This window comes from Acanthopagrus latus, chromosome 1 (genome assembly GCF_904848185.1).
Source record: "Acanthopagrus latus isolate v.2019 chromosome 1, fAcaLat1.1, whole genome shotgun sequence".
NCBI lineage: Eukaryota > Metazoa > Chordata > Actinopteri > Spariformes > Sparidae > Acanthopagrus > Acanthopagrus latus.
The window spans coordinates 22,625,055-22,642,349 of NC_051039.1; the positions used below are offsets into that span (position 1 = coordinate 22,625,055).

The 17,295-nt window shown below is 43.0% G+C and overlaps 1 protein-coding gene across 1 annotated transcript; it reads right to left on the reverse strand.

Moving 5' to 3' along the window:
- Positions 1–1,347: 1,347 nt before the first annotated feature.
- LOC119023293 (solute carrier family 25 member 10) lies at positions 1,348–15,094 on the reverse strand. Its single transcript, XM_037105120.1, has 11 exons — positions 14,001–15,094; positions 7,592–7,711; positions 6,728–6,842; positions 6,542–6,590; positions 6,365–6,406; positions 6,213–6,256; positions 6,053–6,123; positions 4,811–4,903; positions 4,645–4,722; positions 4,466–4,522; positions 1,348–4,126 (listed from the first exon to the last, which is right to left on the reverse strand). Exons 1-11 carry the CDS (start codon positions 14,088–14,090, stop codon positions 4,025–4,027), a joined length of 861 nt encoding a protein of 286 aa, XP_036961015.1. The 5' UTR covers positions 14,091–15,094; the 3' UTR covers positions 1,348–4,024.
- Positions 15,095–17,295: the final 2,201 nt, after the last annotated feature.

A 17,295-nucleotide genomic window follows, 5' to 3' on the forward strand; every position in this document is an offset into this window, starting at 1 on the left:
CTTTCGCTCCTGCCGCATGGCTTTGCTGTTGTATGATCTGATTTGGTATTTCATTATCCCCCAGGGCGATGTTCCTGTCAACTGTCGGCGTGAATAAAAACGCTGCGGTACAGAATATTGTGCACAAATGTCAAGGAGGAATACACAGAATACAAGTCGGAGTCTGTGCTTTGAACATAGAGAATTATTCAAAGAAGTTAATCAAAAAGAAGTCGTAGAAATACATCCTGCTTTCAGCCTGGGAATCAGCTTTCAGTGCACTGACACTATCGACCACCCTTGACAACGTGCTATCTTCTCCAGAGTACTCTCAAAAACTCAAGAGGTTAGTCTCAATCGTCCTTGCACGCATGTGTTTGTAACGACCTTAATTTCATTGTATATTCTGTGAAAGGACGAGATATTTACAGACACAGAACCTGCAGTGCTTCATGGTTAATGAGTGTGGCTGAGAGGATGCTTCCCCCCTGAAATGAACGCACATTTCTCAAGTCGGAGCGTCGCGAGTCCTCCTGCCGCCCGATCCTCCGATTCACTGGACACACATGTGTGCAGAGACATGCCGGCTCATGAATTCCCACACATGCATGTGATGGTAGAGGTAGGTGGTCACAGCCATTAATGCTGTGCGTGTGATGGATAGTGTTAATAAAGGAACGGACAGCAAAGTTCATCGAGGCAGAGGGGCAGAGTCGCACATTCATCATTGCGGTTGATTGCTACCATTTAGCTGGACGGTGCTGCTACATGGAGCAGGCTGTAATTCTGAGAATCTCAGGCCTGTGAGAGGCTGGTGGGGCGAACATTAAGATACGTCCTTGCTCTGATGAAGGAGGGTGAAGCTTGATTCACAGTCACAGTGGAAAAGTACTGAGAAGTGCTGAGAAGTGTAGCGCCAATGAAAATATCTAAAACTCCTGCATAGTTTTTAGCCATACCTCCACAGTAATAAAGAATTGGAGGGACCCGTGGGTGGGTCTGTGTTTACACCTCACAGCACAGGATAAGACCCGGGTGGGCCGGTCAGCATGCTAACTTAAGAGGATATCTCTGCAACACAATACAGAAAACATATTTTGTCTATTTATTCACATTTTTTGATCATTTTAGCTGACTTTTGAGCGTTTTCAACTCAAATTCATTCGTAATGACTACAGTGCCATCGAGTGACATCACTAGAGTAAAGTTTATCGCATTACATGCATCGTCCTCTACGGTGACAAAAGGCTTTTTGCTGCTTTTTCCACATGGGCAGCAGTACTCCCAGAGACCTTGTAAACGCACTTTAATGTATAAAATTGGTGGAGTTGACATTTAACAAAGCAGACAGTCAAAGAACACAAAAACTTGTGTTTTCACATTAGTATTTTAATTCAAAAATCATTAATCAGTGATCTACAAAATACAACAACCACAAACGTGGGTGCCTCCAGTTTCATTTCTGTGCATATGAGTAAAGTTTGGTTAACATTACTGTCTATGGCTGCTCTACAGTACCTCACATTACTGAGGAACATTTATGGACATACAAACGTGCATTTATACACAGTCATTATCTATCTCTTTATAAACATGTGGGATGAAGGTGGAGGGCTTGACAGGATGCTCAAGCAGGATCATTGAGGTTGTTGGCATGGTACTCACGTTACTACACTGCCCCCTGGAGGGCGTCTACTGTAAGGCAACATGACTTGACTAGGACTCTGTCAACAGAGCAGGCACAGGTCAGAATAGTGTATTTGGTGAACCAAGAAACTTGTCATTGGACTAAAAAAAACTGTCACAGAACATTACAGACTGCCCGAAATTGGAACCACCAACATTAATTCTAAACAGGTGAAAAACATCTCCGTTTCTACTTTCAGAACATGGATTAGTATGCAGCATGTATGTTTCTACGCAGCAGGTGAGTCAGTAAAGTGCCTCATGAATCAGAGTGGCATCCTGAGTCATAGCATTCAGGTAAACAACACAGTGACATTAAGGATGGATATGCTACATATACACCTTAACAGCGCAGCAGTTCTCTACAGGCATCTCTATTCGAAACAATAAAAACTTTTAAGAGATCAAGTGGTCGCACAGAATTTCACTGGGACTGGAAACAACGAGAAGAGCCACTACTGCCACCATCGACTCTCTCTGCTTCACAGCTTCCCCCTGAACTCCTGCCTTATTTAAAAAAAAAGAAAAGAAACAAATGTGCTTGGTTGTCTTCTCCAAAAGCTTTGAGATTGAAATGATGAAAGAGGATTGGAATGACGTCAAGGAGAATCTGGTAAAAGTTAACAACACTTTGACCTGCTAGTATTTATTTCCGGCTCTAAAATGTTAAATTAGCAAAGAAAAAGGAAAAACAATAAATCATCTCTGCTAAATTCAGGGTGCATCATATTTGGTCACCACATTTGTTGGGAATGGTTTCTATCTGACTGAGTACCAGTCTGTTCAGACATGTTAAAGAAACCGCCTCTGGAAAAGAATGGCACTGCTGACAAGGCTACACTGTGTTTGTTGGCATTCTCTACCACTGAAGTTGGGACGCTGTGCAAAACATAAAGGAAACAGATCATTTGCTAATCCTTCTGATACAAACACAATTAAAAACAGTAGAGAACAAGACAACATATTTCAATGTTTTACCTCTTCAACTTGGCATTGTCATTGTGTAAGGGGCACCCTCGAAAGGCTCGGTTGTTCACAAGCAGGGATGAGGTGAGGTTCACAGCTTTGTGAGACACGTGAGTGTATAAAACAGGGGAGCCCGAACTTTCTCCCTTTGAGGGCCAGAACCTGCAACTTAACAGCAGGTCTGGGCCACCTGGTCTAAACTCTTTTTAAGATGCAGCATGGTACAAGGATCCCAGCTGACAAAAAAAAAAAAAGTGTCACTCCTGCAAGAACTTTTCCCACACAAAATAAAACAGCATAAACAGACATTTATATCCTAATTATTTAAAAGTCGCAATATGTAAGATGGAAGAATTTTGCCACCTATGGAATTCATAGTTAGAGCAAACAGGGGGCAGCATTTCAACAGAGTCAGCGCCAAATGCTGGGTTAACTCAGGTCGCAGTCCAGCTGGTGGTCCAGACTGTGAGCAGGAGCACCATGAGAAGTGTGGGTGCAGGAGTTTTAGACCAGGACAGGCCAGGCCGTTCCGTTGACAATTTCAGATTTTTTTTTTCACGCTTCCCACTAAAATTCTTGTATATTTTGCCTTTAAATATAGATTTGTTCTCTAGAAACATCTGGTGGGCCGATCTGAACCTCACAGCTTTCACACTTTGGGCTCCGCATGGGCCCCGGAACACTTTGTAAAACCGTCAATCTGTTTTTATTTATGATTTATTCAGCATCCCAACGGTTTTGGAATCGAGTTTGTATGACAACAATAAAAGTTTTGTAAAGGACGAAAAAGGAAACACATTTCTGGCGCAAACTTTATAAGCCTCAGTCACTGTAAATCGAGGGCTGTGAAGACGCTGACCAAGGCGCGAGCACTGCATAAATCACAAAATCTGGTCTGGAATTAGCTGAAGTCATTGTTTAGTCTGCCGTCAACGTGACAGATGAATTGTTCCTTAAATCAAAATGAACACTTAATCTCAAAAACGTCTCATTCGTACGTTTGCTAACCGTACCTGAAATTAAACTGGACAACTCTATCAAACATCTGCTAGAGCTACTTCTAATGTCCTCTCTTCTAAGAACCCCAGAGCAGCAGCTTCACATGGCATCTTCTTTTCTTAGCATCCTACTGATCATCTGTAGTGACAGAAGGAGATGGTCTGTTGATTCCAGTATTCATCCCTTCCAGAAGTTCTCATAATAGTCAGAGTCATGGTAGTGAGATAAGAGGTAGCGCAAAAGGAGAAGGAAACATGCACAAGCCTGCGATAAGCTGTGCACGGCTCCTTTTGTTCCCTTGTGTTCTTTTAAATGCCAAGAGCAGAGCGATGATGGGGCACTGTGAGCGGCAGTGACGGGGGGTGGTCGAAGAGTGGCCGGTCAAAGGGCACGCTCAGGAGATGATGCGAATGCCGAAGTACTTCTTGAGCTGCTCGAGGAAGATGAAGGTGAGAACCGTGTGAGGGACCAAGCGGATCCCTGCGGGGACGAGACCCTGCGACAACAACAACAACAAAAAGTGGCATCAGATTAACGGGTGTAGTTTCCCTCTCATCTGTCGTGCTGTTTATCCATCTAGATTCATTTGGTTCATTTGAGTTTTCTGAAATATAATGGAGCTAGATGGCACCAAAAATTCATCTAAAAAACTCAACAACGATGTCTCTGTTCGGAAAACATGAGCTGTACTCTGACTGGTCGGTGTGAAATGACGCACCAGAGGATGATTCTGGATTTGACTCGAATAACTGAGATACTAATGAAAACCTGTAATAAAGAACATCCACTTAAAACCACACTGGTGTTTAATTACTGCCTGTAAAAGGGTTTTTACCTTGTAAAACGCCAGCGGACCCAGCTTGGCAGTTTCACGCAAGCAGTGCGACACCCCCTGAGAAGAGAGAGACACACCGGGTTAGAGTGAACACTAAGGGGTAAAGAAGATGGATGGGCAGAAACAGAGGAATGAAAGGCTCCGTGGAGCAACTAAAAAAGAGAGACGGATCCACTCACCGTGTACTCTCCCTTTGAGCTCATCAGCCTCGTCTTCAGCACGTCCAGAGGTTGACACAAGAATGTAGCGCAGCCTCCCTGCAGAGGAACAGTTCATCAGTGCACAGAAGAGCCCTGCAAACCTGCCACTGACTCCCAGGGCTCACGAATACAAGCAGATACTTACGGCAATGAAGCTGGACAGAAAGTGTGTGAGTATGTTATCTCCCATCATGCCTGTTCCCAGGACGAGCTGCTTGGCCTGGTCGTAACACGCCAACTAAAGGAGCAGAGGAAATGGAGGAGGAAGATCTGTGACATTTTATTGGTGACACTAACAGTCTGGGTTGATGTAGTTATTACTCCCCGAGTTTTAGCTTTGCCAGCGGAAGCCACCTGCAAGTTTAGCCTCAAGTTTCAAAGTTCCCATGAAGTAAAAATTGTTGTTTAAGTGTTTTTTGTTTTTTTTTTTACAAATGTCTTGGTCCATATCTCACCTACACACCAGTATCAAGGCCAACTGTGCAATAAAAGTAGTGGTGTTTCGAGGCCGTTTGTAACTGCCTCGAAAACCATTTTAAAAAATTGATGACTCATCCTGAACTCGGGGGCATGTATTCATTTTTCATCAAACAAACGTTTTCTTTATGACGCAGCCATGGATTTTTAGCGGCGACCACTCTGAATAGCTTCATTTGTTGCTAAGGTAACTGCTCCCAAACGTGTTGATAACCAGCAGCTTCTCAATGAACACCTCCAGACCCAGGCTGTACGCACACACAGCGTATTCTCCTCTGTCCCTGTCTCTTCTGTGTGTGTGGCCTTCAGTCATTCTGTATGAATACTTAGATTATATGAATACATTTTTTGACTAATTGGATGTGAACAGTTGTATCAGTGCTACAGTCTGAACCCACTGGATACGCTTGCCTACACAGGCTCCATAAAAAGTGAAGAGTTTATGTAGATTAATGCATAATGCATTATGCATTGTTCAGTGGAACCATTTAGAAAAGTAGCCAATTCATCTAGGAGATTATTATTACAGGACGTTTAGGGGGATTCTGAATTTTACATGACTGAAGAGGAAGAATCAATCCAAAGTGTAATTGTGATAGTTCAGGGTTTAATAATTGCTCTTCACTGGCCAGAGAATCCCTTGGGTCTCATTTACAACTCACAACACAAGCGCCACCCGCTTATTGCATCTTGCCCAAGCGCAGAACGTATACGCTACTGTGGAGTAGGCAGCACGTCGAAGCAGTGTGTTTCAATGCAACTTTTCTGCCCAGCGGGTCAGACAAGAGGCAACGGAGTGGTCGGAGAGTGGTCGGATAAGGCAGCTGGATGTCTGGGCGGTTAACAATGATATTTAAAACAAAGGCTCCTGATCAAAATCATCAGCTTATTGAGTAGCTCTGTGACTTGCCTGTCCCACAGTGACCAACGCTCCTCTGCTGGAGGCCATGGTGGCTCCTGAGAACAGTCTCCTCACACCCTCTGTAGGACAGGACACGGGGTCAGAAATCAGACATGATGACAACGTGTGAGTGACATGACGTTACATACACTACATTGTTGAGATTTACCTTCTCTGAAGACTCTGTAGAGCCCGTCGATGGCATGTTTGTAGCTGAAAGACAAAAAAAAAAATAATAATAAAAAACACATTCAATTTCAAATTAAGGTAATTAGAACATTTAAACTGAACATTTTAAACTGAGTAAGTCACAACACTCACTTTCTCCTCAGTTCTGGTGGTAGTTTCATGTCGTTCTGCATCCTGGAAGCAGAAACATTTCAGAATTTTTGATCACGGTACATGCAATGGTCAAGCCCGGGCCAAGACCCTAACCACAGCTTGTCAAGCGTCATTTAAACTCTGAAGATGTTAATGAAAATTTTTGTGGGGTGTTACCTGACATTCACCATGTCTGCTGGCGTGCCGACAAACCCACCGGTGAAACCTGTTGGCAGAAAACTGTTGTTGGCAACAAATCCCAGGCTGTGAGACTGCATGTTTACATGTTATTGAGAGAGAGGGGGGAGAAACAGAGCGTGTGTGTGTGTGTGTGTGTGTGTGTGCGTTCATGTGTGTTCGCACCTCCGAAGGCTCCCAGCAGGACCTTCTGGTAAAAGGGCATGGGGCCCTGGCCTGTGCTGCCCATCATGTCCCTCACTGTCTCATAGATGGCAAATCTGGTGAGTGAATAGGACATCTGAGAGGAGAGGAGAGGAGAGGAGAGGAGAGGAGAGGAGAGGAGAGGAGAGGAGAGGAGAGGAGAGGAGAGTCACATTTACTTTAGTCTTGTTCGCTGACTTCCCTAACCTGAAAGAACTGAAGGAGAGTAAACTTGTTGATTTCTCTGCATTTGAACACTGTTGGGAGACATTTGGGATAATGTATGGACCTGGTTGTTTTTGTTTAGTCTAATGCAGACTTTCTACATATCTTATTTTTAAGGGGTTTTGTCATACCAGTCATCAGTACACGCTATGAAATCTTCCTCTATGTTACAAAAAGAATCATCCATTTGGAGTAGATGATCTAGACACAGACTGCTGACTGCAGATGGGATGAACAATAAAACAGTCAAAAAGAGTGAGCAGCTGTTTCATAGTGTTGATGAAATCCTCCAAACCACAGCAAGTCTGATAGCTCTGGTACAACCCGAGACTATTGCAGTGTTTATAGCAGTTGACCCTACTCTTAATTGTACATATTCGCTCCCTTCCTTTAGCTTTACTTTGTATTATTACCTGTTTCAGTAGTTGTATCTTCCATTGGATTTTGCATTGTTTGCCTGCAATCCTTTTTTTTTCTAGGTTCCTTGGAACAAAGGTTTCCTTCATCGGGATCCATCTGGTGTAGGTTATCTTTTATTTCTTTTATAAATAATTGACAAACTAATCCACACTCTACACACACAGGCTCAAGAACAGACTGGGACATCACACAGACACACACCTGTCTACAAAGCGAGGCAGAGAGGCCATTGTAAAGAGCCAGCACCCCGTCGGTCTTCACCACATGAAGCGCCATCCCCACCATCCTCTTCTTCACCTCCTGCTGGGTCTGCAGGTGCACCTGGAATGATATTACATACAGCCATTAAATAAAGCATTGGTGACATTCTCAATACCAGCTTGACGGAACGCACTCAACCGCTCTAAGAACAGAGAGAATCCTTAGTCCTGTGGGCGCTGACACAGCAACTTTACATTTTTGTTCCGTCTTTCTGGGTAACTCAGACAACAGCTCTCATTTGGGCGACTGAATGTGTCAAAGGAGTCCAATGTGCCTCCCTTTAAAGAGGCACTCCAGTGCACTCCAGAACTGCCTTCACATAAAGTTAGGAGAGAAAAACAAAACAACAAAAAAAGGGCCCAAAGTCTAATCATCAGAGATCAAGATACTGTGGCTCCACGTCACAGCGGACGTCATGCAAATGTTTTCACAGGCTGAGCACTGCTAACCACAATGACTCAGATGAGCTTCATGTGTATATGTGTGTACTGGTAGAGAAAGAGAACCAGTGTGTGTGTGTGTGTGTGTGTGTGGTGTGCTGTCCCTCTCACAGCAGGTCAGCAGCACTACAATGTGGCCTTTGTCCTTTGTTCCAATCAGTATTTCAGTTTGAGGGCCACTTCAAGGCAGAACCTTTATTAATGTAAGATGGCATAATCTATTCGTTTACTGATTTCCAGGAGGGGGGATTCAGCTGTAGGAGGGGCAGGAGGACAGAATCAGTAAATAAATAATACGAGAGTAATATGAAACAAGATTACAAGCTGGCCGGTCGGAGTGAGGACACCTGAAGCGCTTCATCTCACATCTGGGTGAGACGATCTCATGAATGGAGGAGCTGTCAAACTGCCACAGCTCTGCATAGAGAGGGTGAGAGTAGGGCTGGGGATACGCTCCTGAAATAATCCTGCTATATTTTTAGGCTATATTGCAATACACACAATTTATCTCTCTTTTGAAATGTCCTCAAAAGCATTAATTGGCAAGAATTACTATATTTTTGGGCCTCCACACTGATACTTTGATAAATAATCATCATTAATGGTGATACCAGTATAAGAATTAGAACAAGGCAAGTTCTAGTAAGTTCAGAAAATGACATCACTTTTCTGCAATGTTTCCTTCAAAGCCAGGAAAAGACTGTACTTACGCCATATCACAATATAATGATATCCAAAATCTAAGATGATCCATATATAGTCTCATATCACGATAACAATATATATTGTTTACACACAGAATATCGTATATATTGCCCAGCCCCATGTTGACCTGAGAAAAGGGATTAAAGTTGTAACGAGTCACCCTGAGGCGAACGTGGCTGTCTGTGCAAAAGTTTGCAGCAATACATACAGTAAATATTGACATAACTATTAGTAATAATAACTGGATAAGTAGAAAATTGGACATCCTGGTGGTGCGAGAGGTAAGTCAGGGGGTCAGCAAAGGACGTATGGATTCCTCCTCTGGAGAACCTGAATGTGTGCCCTCATTTAAGCCAAGCTGTTGAGATATTTCAGTCTGCAGTACAAAGTGTCAGAACAAATGAAAAAAAAAAAAAGACCTTCCAGAGACAGCAAACATGGCTCACAATCTACAACACGTGAGAACAGTCTATTCCTGAGCCAAGTTTCACACAAAATAAACGACTTCAGGGAATTTAACCTCAATGTACACAGAACTGACTGTGACTGCTATTTTTCCTGATGCTCTGATTAAGGAAACCACACAGTGCAGAAATGTGTTAAGACAACGTCCTATTGAGCCATCAGGAAGCCGAGCTGCACAGGCACAGCAACAGAGATATCACACCCAGATGAGTTGATAAGTGCGTGGCTTAAAGTCTTTTTCAGGTGATACAGACGGATCTTGTTTGGCAACCCCGCTGTATCAGATGAGAGTAGTGACACAGCAGTTTATTTGATGGTGTAGTCAATGCCTGGGCTAACACAAAGGAGGAAATCAATAAAAGATGAGGAGGCAATCTTTGCCCTGTGATATGTGTGTATGTTAAAGCTCTTCTTGCCTGCTAAACACCACATTGCCATACTGTCTCGTCTACATTATACTTCAGTCCTAAATTCTCTGTTGTTTACTTTTGCAGGGATGTGATAGGTGTACAGCATTTTCCAGCTCTGCAAGCCGTCTCTGCAAAGTCCCCGTCTGCCTCAGTCTGCTGTGACAGAAAACAGAGCAAACTGGGTTTTCGTGTCTTTTATATGCTTTGCGGGTAAAACATTTTTAAAATCATCAGAACAGTGTGTTTTCACCAGAGCAAAACAGATGCAATAATGTTCAGTTCCACTGATGCATTTTGGACCAAAGCTACAGCCTCCTACACAAGAGCATAAAACAATTGGACTGATCAGGCTGAACAATAGCAGACAAAGTGATTGTTTTTATTGTTTGAGAGCTATTATTGTCTGATTAAATTTTAACAGAATGAGTTACAGTTTGTTCCGCAGGCTTGATTTCATGCAATACTTAACAGTGGGGCACAGGTCACTGACCCTGAGTGATCCAATCACAAGTGGACAGCTCAAAGTCCAGGTGTGAACACCTTCGAGACATGCCGAGGACACACATTTGAGATCCGATCACCACACTGGAGAGGTGTCCTGGGGCGCCTAACAGAAACATCTCAAGACTCCCTTACAGATTGCATGACCTATCAAACTTTGCAAAACCACAACGGTAAATCCTAAATCATCCGTGCCCTCTTGTGAATTCAGCATCAAATATACATTGAGATGTTTCTTTCCTTGTAAAGTGTTCATTTGTTACGGAAACACTGTACCAGTTGTCTGGTTCTGTGTCTGTAGCTCGTCATACCTCCATCAACGAATACACTGTCAACATATCGACAGTCAATGTAAGTTTTTACAAACACAGCAAATATTAACGAATATAGGGTTCTTCTTTGAAGTACATGGAGAAAGCCCCCAGACTACATTTTGAGAGTAGCTGCATTTTTTCTTTCCGTGAAAAACATTATATCAGTTTGTGCCGGTGATGTAGGTGTATACTGCATGTAGATCAGGGATGTTAGACCCGATCATAGGTCATGCCGGGACATATTTAATGCCAGGTGTGAAGTGACACACTAAAAGCTGTCTGCTTGTGATTGGATCGCTCTGAATGAACCAAATGCTAACAGCCTCTTTGTTTCGAACATCAGTTTGATCATTTTCTATGTGATTTTACTCACATCTGCTTTACGTTATCAATCGTTTTAAAGAAAAAAGTGCCTGTTCTGAGCAGACATCAAGACTGTCTCGTTCAGGATGCCACCCTCCTTTTATTCAAGCCGTCGTTTCTCAAGCAGTGATGGGAAAAGCGGTGGTGTTGGCGTTGCCTTGTAAAGCTTGCGACAGAGAAACGGTTGCTGTTGAAATTCACTTAACGTCGTACAAATATGAACAGTGTTCACCATGTGAGCACTGATCTACTCTGTCACAGGAGATGACAATGATTAACACAGTGCTGTCTCCAGCTTTCATCACACGTTCTCATTTCTGCAAATGAATGATAGCTTTCCTTAAAACTCATGGACTTGTTTATTACCAACAAGGTAATTAGACGGCAACAGTTTGATCATCCACTGCGCTGTAGTTAGACGCCAACTGATGAACACTAGTTTTTAAAGTATTCTTTCACATGTTCTCAAATACTTTGAGTTTTTGAGAGCACGTTTTTAACATTTGATATCATTATGTAATCTGCAACACGCAACTTTCCCAGCTTGAGCACCTTTTCATGAAAGTACCGGTCCTGATAGGGGACCAAATAGGGTGTCAGCTACATCTAACACCAGCAACAAACGCCACTGTAACTAGATCTCTGACTGCTTGGAGATAACATGTCTTTTCTAGGTATTTGGACAGTGACGCATTCTATTGTTCTGCCAGCTCTGTACTCCAGCACAATGATCAGGAGATCAAACAATGACTTTGTGGTTCAAGCACTCAAGCCTTAATTTTAAAGCTGTTCATATCCATATAGGGTCAGGCTAGCCCAAAGTATAAACAGCTCATCCTCAGCCACTTTTGACTGCTGTACAAGTTGAACTTTATAAATCACTGCTTCCAATACTGAATTTCCCCCTCTTTAAATAAGTGCTGTCTGCTTCTTGTAACAAATACCAAGCTGCTTTTATCACAGAATGAAACAGGGTCCTCAATACCTGCTCTTGTGCACTAAAGGTCACTAAAAACAGTTGAACATGCAAAGGCTCCAACCACACAATGAGGCAGCAAGGAACAGAGTTGAAATGCTGCGCTCAACTCAATGCAGGCAACTGATACTGACTGAATTTTAGTGTGTGACGTCAGTCACTTGAAGAAAGAGTGGAAGAGATGGTTGGAGAAACGTGACCGTGTTCTCTGGTCCCAACAGGACCACTTTCAAGACTACGACTGAGCGGAGGTTCTCTAACTGGGTCGCATGGGGGAGCTGTACGGGAGGTGGGGCTGTGGAGGGAGAGACGTGAAGCAAAGATACTGCATGAGGTGAAATAGACGAGCGCATGCTGGTCTTGTAAACACAAAGCGAAGTGAGTCAGATTTGCCTTGACATCTGGCAACATCGTCAGCAGATGATGACCTTGTGAGGAAGGACTCACGATGAATCCATCCTGACAGTGGCTTGGACCCGTCAGCATCCTGTGAGGGACTACTGGCAGCGACAGACTTGGTTTAGGTATGACAACAGTGAGAGAACCAAACTGTGTGTTAGAAAACTTAGACTTATTAGCAGGCTCTGCCGGCCGCGCTCTCCAACCGGGGATCGGATAGGTCACAGCTGGATCGTGGTAGAATTTAAAAGACTGTCAAGTATTTTCTGAAAGTTGCTGCCCTTACCCAAAAAGCACACGGTCAGAAATGGCACCCCTTCTCACAGTCATAACATGTTTTTTTTCGGCTTTCGTCAGTATTTAAATAATCGCTGGATTGTAGTCTGTAAGGGCAGGGCAACATTGCAAACATCAGCATCTAAACACTAATTCAACACACTTTTTAAAAAGGTGCTTAATTGCCAGAATTGACCAAAAAAAAGTTTAAAACAGAAAGAAATAAAGAAAAAACCCTTTTCAGGAAGATGAAGCTGCAGTAGAGGTACGAGAAGCCTCAGTCTTATGCTACTATAACTGGATATGGCATCACTGGCTAACAAGCAGGTTAGGAGAGAAATGAAGCCCTGACTTTAGCTGCAACGTGGCGATTACCAGCCATGTCTATATAATTAAGCACCACATGACTGCATGACCACCAATTAGTGTGCTGGAGTCATGTGCGGTTGCATTCAACGCAACTAAGTGAGAGGTGGAAGTGAACCGAGTACGGATTTTGGCACTGGGCTGGGATGTTTGTGATTGACTGCTGTGTGCAGAGCATTGCGTCAAAGATTAACAAGAATGGACATGCAAGACCCTGCTGAGATACACACCCGCTGTCAAGCACTAACACAGGCTGGTGGAGGTTTTAGTTACCAAGTTCGAAATGAATAACTAAAAGGTGAAGCTGCAGCTATATTGGACCATTCTCTGCCATCTAACAACTACTGTCTTCTGTATTTAACACACTATTGATTATCAGTGAGTATGTGTCCTATATTTCAAAAGGTGCACCACGTGGTTTTTAACAAGAAATTTTGATCTTCATGCTCAGACAAACTAAATAAGCAAACTCTCTTTCTTCCATGACAAACAAACTGATCTTAAAAGGACAACACAGTTTCATACTGTTTAACTTTGTTGATATGTGGCGGACCCTGCCACCTTTCTAGCTTCAAACTGTGTTCTGCGACCTTATTTTCCTCTGGGAACAGCTTGTTTATTCAGTTATGGAAATTTTAAACATCTTATCCTCATTGTGAACGTTACTTTCTGAGATTCTGAATTTCTTTACCAAAACTACAAAGTGGCACCATGAAGAAATGTTTACAGTATTTATAAGGTACTACTATAAACTCACAAATATTTTGACTCCATGACTGAATTAACAAGCTTTGTTTACTTGGTTGGTTTTGGCATTTAAAAAAAAAGTCAATGAAGACCTTTCTCTTCTGATTACAGTGTCTTCCTCAAAGCTACACACTGCACCTTTAACAGCCTTGAATTGAACTGATTCCGCAGAAAACGTGATGCCTCAGTGAGAGCATGTCAGGCCACGATAAGCTCCCTAAGCTGCAGATATCTAACAGACATATATAGCAATATGGTGACAGGTCAGGTGGTAGCGCAGCCCGTCATGTGTGACTCCTACTAGAGACGGCTGTGGCCCGGTGTTCAGGCCCGCACTCCTTCACCCACCGCCGGACGGAGGGTAACACGCCGACCTCGGCCCCTCACCTTGATGAGATCCAGAGGATGCGTGCAGCAGGCGGCTCCACACGACGCCAGCCCTCCGAAATACCAACGCGACATCCGCTTCTCGGTCATGGTTCCGGGCGGTGCAGCAGTCCGATCCAGCAGTTACAGCGGTGACTTCTGTCCTCCCAGTCCGTTCTAGACACGCCGTCCGCCCGCTCTGTCTGCGCTGCTGGCCTGCAGGGTACCGCTGGCAGTAGCCTGTGCTCTACAGGACTCGGACAATCTCGTTAATCTTCAAACATTTCGATAAGAGACGGCGCCACGGACCAGTGGGACTTTGGGCTCCAGCGGCATCGCGCGCACTCACGCCACATAGCGCGCGCGTGCGAGAACGTGTGTGTCTGTCTGTGTGTATGTGTGTGTGGGTTCGTCTGAGTTTGAGCCACGATGTGCAGGAAGGAAGCGGCTGAAGACACAAGATAGGAGCGCAGCCAATTGCCAGCGTGTACGGAGGAGCTGCCCTACCCGCCCCGCGGCTCCGAGATCCAAAGGTCGACAGCGGGGTTTGAGAATGCTGTAGCCCCAAAAAGCAACACACACATACACACACACACACACACACACACACACACACAGCCCACTTTCCCCACCGTGAACTGTCATGTGGCTTTAAAGTCATACGCACCCTTCCTGCAGCTGCGAGAGCGCGCGAACACACGCTGTGTCTTTAAGAGGACAATAGTCGACTTTCTCCACCAAACAGAGATTTGAGTCCCTTAAAGAGGCACTATGTAGTTTTGGACAGGATGTTCAGACCCATTATGTTAATATTTATAATAATTATGAGGTAATAAGATAGACTATTATAATTATTTTTTTGATAAATGAAAAATAAAATGAAACTGAATAAAATAGGGTCCAAGAAAACTGTTTGAAAGTAGAAAGTATAACAGTATGAATCTGTGTTGCCCTTAAAGTTTGTTCATTCATCAGAGGAAGAGTTTGCTACTTAATTTGTTGATGCATAAACATTTTTAAAAATTGAAAAATGAAAATGCAGTTTCGGTATTATTATGATAACATGTCCATATAGCATTGTAAGGTTCACAAACACAAACACACACACACACACACACACACACACACACACACACACACACACACACACACACACAGGGGTTATGACAGAGACTTGAGTTAAATCCTCATGAAAATATGTCGAGTAGACTTTGTCTACAGCAAATATAGCACATATGACACAACGATAAAGGAAAGAAAGATATTTTTTTTACCTTTTAGCATATTATATTGATTTATCTATAGTATTTTATTTCTTTACAATAAACAGATTCATAAAACTGGCTGTTTCTTTATTGTATCTGAAGGGAGGTGTCAATTTCCCATGCAGTGCTGTAGGGATGACTTATTTTTAAGGTCCTACCTGTAAGTTAGCATCACCAAAAGACCAGTCCTTTAAGCTCTCAAAACAAAAGTCTAGAAGAGCAACATGCAGGCCAGACTACTTGGAGACACTGTTGGACATATGTTCCTTTTCTTGGCTGACTGTCGGCACCATGCTGTCGTCAGTATCTTTCATGTGTCCAATAAAAACTGTGTCCTTGGAGCCCCTTTCCAACACACATAACTCACACACCTACAACCTCTGGATCCCTCTGAAGGGATTATAGCCGTTTAGATAGAGACGTGGACATGCATTGGCACGTTTGAAACTTCTCCAGGTTATACAACATAATTGTTTAGTAGCACCAACATCAGCTAAGAAGCAGCTGAAGCCTTATTGTTTTCACACTTGCAAACATACAACATTGCCAGGTCACAATTTAGGAGGAGTTTTGTATTTTGGCAGAGAGTGCAGCAATCATAGAGTCGAGGGCTCACCTTGCCTGGGGCTAAAACCTTTTTTCGACCCTTGCTAGCCCCAAGCTAAGAAAGCCTTCACACTGCCATGATACTAGCACATTTCAAAGTGGGCAAACCCAGACTTTGGCCTAGGACTTACTGACTCTGCTCCTGGGCAGATTTGTGGGGTTATCCCTAGAAAATTGTACACATTGCGAAACAGCTCTAAGGTAAACAGAGCAGTCACACCTCATTCAACAGACATTTAACCTAAGCCCTGTAGAAGTGCAGTGTGAAACATTGCACATGCTTTTATTAAAGCCCCGGTTAACAATGCAGGTGTGCAAAGAAGTTAAGTTATCCCAGGGGTCAACTACGTACTGTGAAAAAGCCTATATATGGCACACATTAAAGGAAAACTCCACCAATTTTACAAATCAAAGTGTGTTTACAGGTCTTGGGGAGTATTACTGAATATGTGATAGAAGCAGTGTATTTCTTGTAGCATTTAATGGCACCAGAGGAAGCTGCATAAAATCTGAAAAACTGCCTCCGGTGATGTTGCACAGTAGCTAAGTTGCATTGTGGGTAATGCAGGCGCCGGGTTTTGAAAAATAAATTTTATATGCAGCTACTTTTTCACATGTCCAGTAATACTCCCAAAGACCTGTAAGCATATGCTAAACATATTGTATGCATACAATTGGTGGAGTTACCCTTTAAGTGCAAGGGTATGACAAACTGTCTCTCAAACTTAATGCAAATACATAGCTCATATGGGTGTTTTCATTGTCTTGTCCATTACCTGTAAATAATCAGTGCTGCAGTTCATGTTAGAGAGCACATCTGTTGCTTAGTGATTACCGCCCCCAAGTGTGCTATGTCTGCTATCACCATCACAAATTATGGTTCGGAAGCCAACTGGGATATATAGATTGGATTGGGTGTGCAAGTGTTGCTTATTTCCACTAGCCTTGAACATACAGTATAACATTGCCTGTTCATTGTTTAATCATTTCAGCAAAGTGAAACACAAGTCAGGTAGCGTACACAGCTCTGGTCGATGTCATCTGTATGTGTTTCGTTGTCCTTGGAAACACGATAGCGAGAAAGTGTGACAGAGTAGGTATTTATTTGGCACATAAACACACAGTGTATTACATCACATAGGGTTTACATCCTACGTAAAATTAAAAAAAAAAGAAAAGAAAAAAAAAGAAACAGTTGTAGTGGAATGCAAACACATATATTTAGTCAGCACAAGTGGTTATAATTTGTATAAATTATCCAAAAGACAGTCAATAAAACAAAGGTGCAAAATACAATGTCACACTTATGTACGTAGTAATTTATAAGGTGTAATATTATTAAGTCAGTTTAGAGGTGTGTCAAGATTCAGATCTAGACTATGTCATCCTAACCTTAACCTTAACCTAAAAATCCTCACCCAGCCAGAGCCCAAAGAAGACATCTA